A 10,494-nucleotide genomic window follows, 5' to 3' on the forward strand; every position below is an offset into this window, starting at 1 on the left:
TAAAAATGAGAAAATCCGAGCGCTGCTTTTGGCTGCTCTCCACCAACCTGTCAGTGACGCAAGCGGAGACTACTTAAAGGCAGATTAGAGGCAGCAAGACATTAAAAGCCAACCTTCCTCCCTCCACGCCGCGGGTCCGCCGCGCCGCGCCGCGCCGCGCCGCGAGCAGAGCGGGCCGGGCCGGGTGCGGCCGCCGCGGGGCCCCCGAGCCGAGCCCAGCCGAGCCCAGCCGAGCCCAGCCGAGCCCAGCCGAGCCGGGAGTCCTCGGCAGGGCTGCCGCCTCCAGCCGCCTTCACGCCACCGGAGTGCGGGCGGTAGAGAGGGGTTGCTCTTTTGTTTGTTTTCCTCCCCCTGCAAAAGAAAATAAAAAGGGGGTGGGGGGGGAAGGAAGGAAGGAAGAAGTGAAGAGATCCCCTCCGCTTGCCAAAGTCTTTGTCTCCGGATGAACAGCGATGGGGGAATGGACTATTCTAGAGAGGCTACTGGAAGCTGCCGTGCAGCAGCATTCTACTATGATAGGGAGGTAAGGGCTACGGGGGAACTACGGGGGACACGGCGGGGGATCCCCTTCTGTCCGAGCGGGCCGGCCGGCGGGTCGGCGGCGCACGCCGGGTCCCGGCCGTGCGGGGCACCCTTCGCGCGGGGCTCTTGCGGTGTGCGCCTTGAGTGCGTGTGTGTGTGTGTGTGTGTGCGCGCGCGGCACAGGTCACCGAGGCGCGGGGACACCGCAAACGCCGCCGTCCTTGTCCCCGAGGAGCGACGGGGCAGCGGGCGGCCATCGGGGACACCCCGCCGCCACCGGGGTCCCGCGGCCGGAGCAACCCCGTGCCGCGCCCTCCCGTGCTGTCGGGGGCTCTAGCGGCCCGTGCGATTGCTTTTTCTCCGAAGGGAGGTCGGGGCGGGGGGGAGCGCTGACGGCCGCCCGAGATTTTTTGACAGCGGCGGATTCGCACGGCCGCACGCGGCCGCGCCGAGGCGATGCTGCGCAGGCTGCGCGCCTCCTGCGCGGGAGCGGGGCTGCCGCCGCCGGTCGCTGGTGCCGGGCCGGGGGCGCCGCCGGCGGGAGCCGGGCCGGGGGCGCCGCGGCCCGGGGGGCCGGTCAGCACTGGACAGCTCCCGGCCGCGGGGCTGCGGCGCGCACTGACGGGCTTCTCTGTTCCAGGATCCTGCTGACCGTGGTGGTGATCTTCAGGATACTCATTGTGGCCATTGTAGGGGAGACGGTGTACGATGACGAGCAAACTATGTTTGTCTGTAACACGCTGCAGCCAGGCTGCAACCAGGCTTGTTACGACCAGGCTTTCCCTATTTCTCATATAAGGTACTGGGTGTTCCAGATCATCATGGTGTGCACTCCCAGCCTTTGCTTCATAACGTACTCCGTTCACCAGTCTGCTAAGCAGAGGGAACGGAGGTACTCCACTGTCTTCCTCACCTTGGAGAGGGACCAGGATTCAATGAAGCGTGAGGACAGTAAGAAAATCAAGAACACGATTGTCAATGGGGTGCTGCAGAACACTGAGAACTCCACCAAAGAGGCAGAACCTGACTGCTTAGAAGTGAAGGAAATCCCCAATCCTGCTATCAGAACTACAAAGTCAAAGATGAGGAGGCAAGAAGGCATTTCTCGATTTTATATCATCCAAGTGGTCTTTCGAAATGCCCTAGAGATTGGATTCTTAGTGGGACAGTATTTTCTGTATGGATTCAATGTCCCTTCCATGTACGAATGTGACAGATACCCTTGCATTAAAGAAGTAGAGTGCTATGTCTCTAGACCCACTGAGAAGACTGTATTCTTGGTATTCATGTTTGCTGTCAGTGGGATTTGTGTGGTGCTCAATTTGGCAGAACTGAACCACTTGGGCTGGAGAAAGATCAAAATGGCAGTGAGAGGAGTACAGGCAAAAAGGAAATCCATATACGAAATCAGAAATAAGGACCTGCCAAGGATGAGCATGCCTAACTTTGGCAGGACTCAGTCAAGTGACTCAGCTTATGTGTGAGGCTGTGACAGAACTGAAACACTGTGCCAGGTGGAGCAGACCCAGACACCATTAGAGAAAGGTACATTGCTTAGGCAAGCATTTTATCAAACCACCAAGACAGCCATTAAGGTATTGGATCTGCACTTAACTGAACTAGCTGCAAAATGCAGTGCTATGTAAAAGACTGAAAAACCAGCTATAAAACCATGCTTGATCTAGCCTTACAGCACCGCTACTATTATTCGTACTTTTCTTTCTAATGATTGGGTGTTACCTGTCGGTGGAGCGGCTTTTTGGTCGTCATTAGGATAAGTTTACAGTTTGGACTGTCTGACTAATTGTTGTAAACGTGTAGAATGTTCATATTAAAAATCTGCAAGGATACTCTATATGGGGTGGGATGGGGTGGGGGAAACTGTTGCAATGTGCAGATGTAAGCATGTTTTAAAAGGAGGGTAATTGCACTGTAAGGAACCTGACCACAACTCAATGAGGATATCTGCTTTCACCTATCTCACAGATGTCATATTATTTTCCTTGGCTGAATCACAGAGTTTATTCCTGGTGTGTATTACTAGCTATTTTCTATCATAGTTTGTGCATCAATTAGTTATGCTGAACAATAAATGCTGAACATAATTTTGCCATTTTTTTGTTTGCCTGTACACACACACACACACACACACACACCAGAGACCTTAATCATCTTATATTAGTTGTGATCTGCAAAATATATCAGTACATTTCAGTTCATTCCCTAATATGTGCATGAATAAGATGGAGTTGGTTCATGCCAGCCAAGTTGCGTATTTACCTACAATTACCTATGATGACACACATACCAAAGGAACAGAGTTCATTGCTTTTAACTGTGAATATATCACCTTCTCTCTGCTCTTATTTATATAAGTGCCATACTTGAAACATCTAACTCTGTACTTAGTCAAAAGGTTGTCTTGGGATACCAGCTGGAATAAAGTGATTTTATACTCTCCTTTGTTTATTTTATGCTATTTGTTTAGTCATTGCAATGGTGTAAAAAGCAGCTAAAATCTCTATTGATAAATAAAATACTTGCCTTTTTTTGTAAGCCAGAGAGATTTGTTCTTCTTTATTATTGTATACAATTGTAGAAACATACAGGGTCAAAATAATTGACTTACAGCAATTATTTTTCAGGGTTTAAAGTGTCTTGTTGATATTCTAAACTCTAAGTGACAAAACCTGGGAAATCAAGACTATTTGTTACGTCTCTTTTCCTCCTTAAGCAAACTTTCTCTGTCTTTAAAGCCTGATCCAAAGCCCACTGACACCAACAGCCGCCTTTCTGCTGACACTAAGGGCAACACAGTTGGCTGCCAAGGTCAGTCTGGGAATAGCCAGAGTACATTTACCTTTAAATGAAACAATTGCAGCTTTTCATCAGGGAATCCAAATACTAACCTCAGCTTTTCTGCCTTACAGCTGGTTCAAGAAATACACAGTTCATGTCCCAGTAACTTACTGGTAAGCCACTGGGGCAGTCACAAATAAATCTCTGTTAACAGCAACCATTTTAATAGAGGATACTAAGTTTTTCTTAAGGACCTTATTTAATTCCCACTGAATTCAACAGAAAATATCCCACTGGCAACAGTAGGAGTTGGATCAGGACTAAAAAAAGATACAAGTGCATTCCTAACTAAACATTATCTGTCCTTTAAAGAAAAGGGCCAAAACGGTGCTGGAAAATTTTGGGACAGTTTATAACATAAGAAGGAGACAGGGGCTCAGGGTCACAAATGGCCTTTTGATTGTATTTTATTTCAAGCCTAAAAATGGATTTTATTGTACTTTGGCTTGGAGATAATGCATATAAATCTTTTCCTCTTGGCTTACAGTAAATACCTTAACGTTTCATTCTTGTGGTTTGCCAGCATTGTCACTTAAAAAAATGTGAATTAATTCTTAGACAGTGTATTCATTATCACTTTCATCTGTGGTCTTTTTTTCTTCCACTGTGAAACATAAAAAGACTTTGAGATGTGTCATGTTTTTAAAGATTTTTAAAATATTTTCCTTATGTATAAAATGATCAGTTTTCCCAATTTGATTCTAGAAACCTATAAAGATAGATTTCTCAAATGATTCTTTGCCATATAAATGCACACTGATATAGCTAGTTGACTGCATGCTCACTGGAAAACTGCATGTTATTTTTAGAAGGACAACATGGCAGCTAAAATCTCCATCTGCAATATAACAAGCTTCTGAAGATTATTATTTGACACACAAATCCAAGTCTGATTTTCATTTTGCAGAGTCCTGGGATGGTTTGCAAAATCTCCTTTTGAATAGATATTGAAGGGAAAAATGTTGTTTGACAGTCATAAGCATTGTTTTAATGTTGAAGAAATGGGAGATTGTGTGCAAAGGGCTTGATCCAGTGCCAATTAAAGTTGATGGAAAAAACTGATACTGAATCCACTGGGCTTTGGTTCAGGGTCAGCATAATTTCCTGTTAGGCAGAAACCTTAATGCAAGTTATTTCCAGTGGCTGCATAGCAGTGTTTAGTCAAACTCTAGTGAAGGTGCGTGTCTTGATAGCTGTAAGGTTTTAATACCTTAGAATTCTTTAGATAAGACCAAGAAAGGATCTGTTTATAATAGTAAATGCCAGTGACTCAGTTCATTCAATTATTTTATGCGGTTGCACATTTTGTACTCTAGTAAGTTGGGATTCTTCAGAATTTTCCTAAGAGAAATATATAAGGAAATGCAAATGTTAATTTAGGCAACAGGATCAGTGATAAAGTAGGCAAAGACTCATATTTTGATCAACAGAAATGCCATCCTTCATATTTACACTAAATAGAATATGGCTTTTCATATTTCAGAAGAGAAATGAAACAGTGTCAAGAGATCAATTGTTATAGCCTTCCTTTTCAGTTGTTATTTTTCATTTCTTACCAACTACTTATTTGTCATGGACAAGAGAAATATCGCAATCACTTTTTTTGTCAATGTATCATGTGAGAGTCATATGATTAATGCTAATGGACTGTTTGCATGAAAGCTGACTATTCATTTACAGAATAAATGCTTTAAAATTGTCACGGCAATGGAAAAGTGTGTTAAGTGAACAGAACTGGTTGAACATGAAGCTGAAGGGCACATTACTGGCCACTTAGGTCTTGCTCCTGCCTTGATGAAATGAATTAGTCTTGCCATTGACATCTATGGAAGAATCAGACATTAAACATGAAAATTGAGTTCATGTTTGTTTTATTCATTGTATACCCTGTTTTGTACTGGTGGACAATATTGTATGTCATCGTTCGTGCAAACATAAGAATTATGTTCACTAAGCTCTTATGGAAAACTGCAATAGAATTTAATACGCTATCGGTTCTGTGGAATTCTAAATTTTACATAAAATAATGATATTATTTCATTTTTACATAGGCTTGATCTTGTGCTTCTCGAACTTGTGTGAATTTCAAAAACTATTTACATAGGGGTTTTGAACCATTTCGCTAGGTGTATATATAAGTTGCAATGAGATTCTATAAAAAGATTTTTAAAAAATTAGGAATTTTTTTTAATAATGAAAACTAGCTACATTTTTACATGGGGAAGCTGAATTGACTGTTCCCACAAATAGTTCAGTTTTAGAGACCATTGACTTTGAAGAAATGTAAGGGTTTTCATCTTTCTTAAGGAAAATCTGAAGAACAAAGAGATCAACTATGATGAATGAATCATGGAAGTGGTGAGATGGATTTTAGTTTGTTTTATACTAGAGAAGTCAGAAACACTCAGAAACTCCAAAGCAGGCTCAGTGCTGTCCTGCATTATATCTAATAGGGTAGAACATGGCTGTTGCTATGTAGAACCATAGGAAAAGATATACATGAAATGTTAAGGTTAAATGTGAGGAAGAATTCTTTTTATCCACATCTAAAAGAATACATTTCTTGTAGGGCAAGAGGATGGACCAGGTGGACATTATCCCTGCATCCTTCTGGCTTTATTTTGTTTGAATATAAATGTTCCACCTTACTTCTTCAGTGAAACAGGTTAGAGGCTTTTGTTTGGTGTACAAGTGTAGAAATGGGAATAAAAGAATTGAGACATATGAGGAGAAAACAGGCATACGTTTTCCTCATTTAGAGTCCGGTCTCGTTCTTCATGAATTCAATGATGAGACTGTCTTCTGTGGAACCAAGTCAATTTCCAGCTGGGGGAAAACTCAGTTCCATTATTTCATGAGATTAACAGGAGAGATTACACCATTTCTGTATTGCACATCCATCCCTGGGCATTTTGGGATACTTCTCCCAGAAATTTTATTTTATTGTAAGCTTTCAGAAAACATACTAGCTTAGTATCAGCTACTAACACCAGATTCTGAACTCCACCGTCCTCTCAGTGAAACTCTGATAATATCTCTGTGAAGAAAAATTGCGCTAGGAAGTGCTTCATATTATGTCTATTAAAATGTACTAAAGAAGTCAGTCAGGAGTCAGCAGCCCGTGAAATAAGTGCAGATATGGAGAATTCCATAGCACTGCATTAATAATAAACCATACATACACATGTGTATATATAAATAGCCAAATATATGCACGATTGTTAAAAGAATTTTGCCTAAATTATATTACTGTGTTACAGATTGAATTTCAGAGATGGATACAGAAGAAATCACATATCCAGAGACAGTGAAAAACTGTGCAAGTAATGCACAGGCATGTATTCTTATAACTACGTGCAATGACCTGAGCGGATATCTAACATACAAAGAACCCCAACAATCACCCTTTTCCTGTGAAATTATGGGGCTTTGGGCTATACTAATTGCTTTAGCAAGTTTAACTGAGCAGCTGTGTAGCTAAGTTATAGCTAAAAAGAGGCTTGCCTTCATTGCATTAAAATCTATCAGCTTTTTCCTAGTGGTGACTGAAACACAGGATGAATCAGATCTCTAGCGTGTGGAAACACACATATACAATGACTGTCTGATGTCCCCTCAAAGTAAGAATCTCTCCTATATTCAACAGAATGTGAAAGTAAGGTAATTTTCTACTAATCTACCTCTTTTTGTGGTGTGGCTAGAAAGGACAGAGAAAGGTTACCAGTACCTGAAGAATAATTAATACATCCTAAAGTGATTAAGCAATTCTAGACTTTTAGTTTCTTTCACTGAAAACAACATTTGCTGCACATGATTTCTCTACAAATATATTTCATGGTACATAATTAAATGTAACTTTCATTTTTGAAATATTTTATTAAGCTTCTGATGCAATCATGATCAATGTTTTCATATTTTTTTCCAGAGAAAGGTCAAAAGATTGCTGGTTGAAATTGACTCAGTCTCTATTTTTTAAAAAGTGTTATTAATAGTTAATACTATATTTTAAATCTGTTAACAAAATATTTTTTTGGAGGAGCACTAAAGTAAATAATTATTTGCACCAGTAAAGCAGCATTGCCTCTGGAAGAGATGGTTTCCTCTTCAACGACAAGCTTTATTTGTCAAATCTATAAGTTTTTTTGAAAAATTAACATTGAGCAGGGATTTTATAACATATTAGAATTACAGGTTGTGAGGAGATAAGATTAAGGAAGCATATATAACAGCATAATTGGGAAAAAAGTAAGGATTTGTAAGTATTAAGGGAAAACAGGTGGGCTGTGGACTTGCTTTTCTCTACTTATTACGCAGTTTAGGGATAAAAGCATGTTCAGAACACATTCATGAGCAAATATACAAGATTCCTTGCATTATCTCTTATGTAAGCAAAACAATTCTAGAAATTATTTACAAATATTTTCCAGCTTTTCTTTGAAGAATCTAAATGGTACATTACACTGTCCAAAGCCATCATGAATACTAATGTCCCTAGCTTTACCCCTAGCTTTAGTGAATTTAACATATTTGGAGGTTTTTTTGAAATGCATCACTTTCTTCACCACTAGTCTGCAATGAAAACCATTTTGCCATCAGAAAATTTGCCCATCAGAAAACAGACAGTACTTGTCATGGATATCTAGCAGACTTAGATGGAGCTATCAGACTTCAAGCTTCACATTAAAGGGTGGCTTGTGATGAACGTGCATTATGAATGGAGTCACTGCGTGGTCAGAACAACTTAAATTTAAAGGGACTTTCACATTTGCACTTCATGTGATGTACTAGAGATTCAGGTGTTTTGAAGAAAGATAACGTCCATAGGAATTTCTTTACTTTCTCCTTTGAAAAAAGAAAACAAAACCTGCTCTAGCAATGTCCTTTGTGTAAGAATGTGTTTAATTCTATATAAGTACAGCTTCTCAGAGGGAAGAGTTCACATCTGACATTGTTAAATGCCCACAAGCAAGTGTACTTGAGCAATATTTAGTTTACATATAGAGAGAGATAATGCATTCAACTCTTTACCACCATTTTCTCGCATGCAAGTAGGAACATAATTTGTAAGAGCAAGGAAATAATTTGTTGTATCTACTATATATTTGTAGTAATTTCCCCAAAGTGAAACACTTCATATTTCTACCTCATGAAACTATTGAGGTTTCTCTATTTGTAAAAGGGGTGGAAACACATTTCTAAAAAAGATTTAACTTTTTTACATTAATTTCACAGCTTCTTTATTTTTTTTTTTCTGTGTGGTGCAAATTTTCTTGATGTATTCTTCAATTTAATATTCTGGTTATTATTTGGATTGTGTCTCCAGAGATGTGTAATTTTTCTGTTTTTCTTTTTAAATTATAATAATTAACTGACATTCTGCACATATTTTAAGGTATTGTAATTCTTAAAGCATGTCAGCAAATATAGTCAGGTTTTTTTTTGCTAAATTTACATGAGGCAGACAATTATGTATCATTGGAATTGTGGGATTCAGTTAAAAAAAAAACCAAACAAAACCAGAAGGTTTTTATTTATCACTTTCATTATTACTCCATTTTAGGAAATTATGTCTCCTGCATTTATGCATGTAGTTTGTATGTAAGTGGCGACTGAAGATTTTCTCTGCCTTCAGCTATGTCGTGTGCATCTCAGATTTTGGCTTACTTTTAGACCAGTAAGACCACAGCGTATGAGCAACCAAGGGAATCACAATGCTTAGTGGGACACATCAAAAAAAGAAGTGAATTTTAGAGTGACATTGATCTTCTAAATAACATATACTAAATGAAATCAGTCTTTATGGTTTAATCACACATAAATGAATAGATGACATTGTATATTACCTGCAGTCTTACTAACAAAAAGGCACTGTTAGTTACTACTGAGAGATTTTTGTTTTAAAATCATTAATTTTTAAATTTCTGGAACGGTTGTTTAAAATTCCCTTAACATGATGCAAAGATTGGAATGTAATTGTGAAATTGGCCCATCTTCTTAAGTTACTGAAACACAAATGATAATAAATGATAAATACATCTGTGTTGATAAAAGACCGCTTTGCTTTTACACACGTGCTCTTCAACTTTGCCTAGCTGGCAGTCAAGAGAGAAGGGGTTTTCATTGTACAGTGTTTATTACACTGCAGTAAGAGCATAGACAGATAAAATATTTCTAGTATGATTTTTTAATTTGACAGCATGACTCCTATTAACATTAATGGAGGTTGTACAGCTGAATCTTAGCGTATTAAGTAGAAAATATTCATCCCTGCTGTTTGCTCAACAACTTGACCTTTCTGCTGTGAATTAGTACAATATTTTGAATTCACTTTAAACCAATTAAACTTTGAGGCCCTCCTGTACTTTTCATGAAAACACATATCAGGGAGAAACTAGCTTGTCAGTATGAGCATATGGTTACCTAAATTTAGCCTATTTTATTGAAAAGGTGTCAAATTTGATACATTGAAACTATCACACCATTGGAATAGCAGCTTACACTTTGCAGTATTACAGGGTTTATAGTGATACACTATGCCAAAGAGCTATGCAGCATTGGACATTTGATTCCTCTCAGTACTGAAAAGCCTATGAATTCCTTCCCCATTTGTTTCAATGACCTTCTGCTTTGAATAAAAGAGGAAAAAAAAGAATCATGCCAATAGCATGGCAGGAGGTCCAGCTATGCAAAGGTCCCTGACCACGCTGTCTCCTTAGCAAATGCATGAGCTTCTAAAACAAAAAATATAAAAATGGAACTGTGTTTAGACTGCCAGTCCTAGTCAAACAGGACTTCTGCTCAGAAACTTCCCCTGCTACTCTACTATAAGACTATGAATGATACTATAGGGCTGTGACAGCTACCGTAAGGCTGCTGCATTTAAATGTAATTAGCACCTGAGTGACCACTGGTCGAGTGCTTGTCTTGAAGATACCTGTTAAAAAGAGCTAAACCCCCTAATTTTTTTTGGCCAGCATCACTCCATGCAACTACCACCACGAGGTAAAACTCTCATTCAAGCAACCGTGTTTTCTCAAAGTTTATCCTAGGACAGTGTAACATATTCTCACAGGAACTAAGAAACACAAAATTGGCTCCAGTCTGTTCAGCAGC

The 10,494-nt window shown here is 39.8% G+C and overlaps 1 protein-coding gene across 1 annotated transcript; it reads left to right on the forward strand.

Moving 5' to 3' along the window:
- The first annotated feature begins 367 nt into the window (after nt 1-367).
- GJD2 (gap junction protein delta 2) lies at nt 368-2,343 on the forward strand. Its single transcript, XM_076343417.1, has 2 exons — nt 368-523; nt 1,163-2,343. The coding sequence occupies exons 1-2, from the start codon at nt 453-455 to the stop codon at nt 2,004-2,006; spliced, it is 915 nt and encodes a 304-aa protein (XP_076199532.1). The 5' UTR covers nt 368-452; the 3' UTR covers nt 2,007-2,343.
- The last annotated feature ends 8,151 nt before the right edge of the window (nt 2,344-10,494 follow it).

This window comes from Aptenodytes patagonicus, chromosome 7 (genome assembly GCF_965638725.1).
Source record: "Aptenodytes patagonicus chromosome 7, bAptPat1.pri.cur, whole genome shotgun sequence".
Lineage (NCBI taxonomy): Eukaryota > Metazoa > Chordata > Aves > Sphenisciformes > Spheniscidae > Aptenodytes > Aptenodytes patagonicus.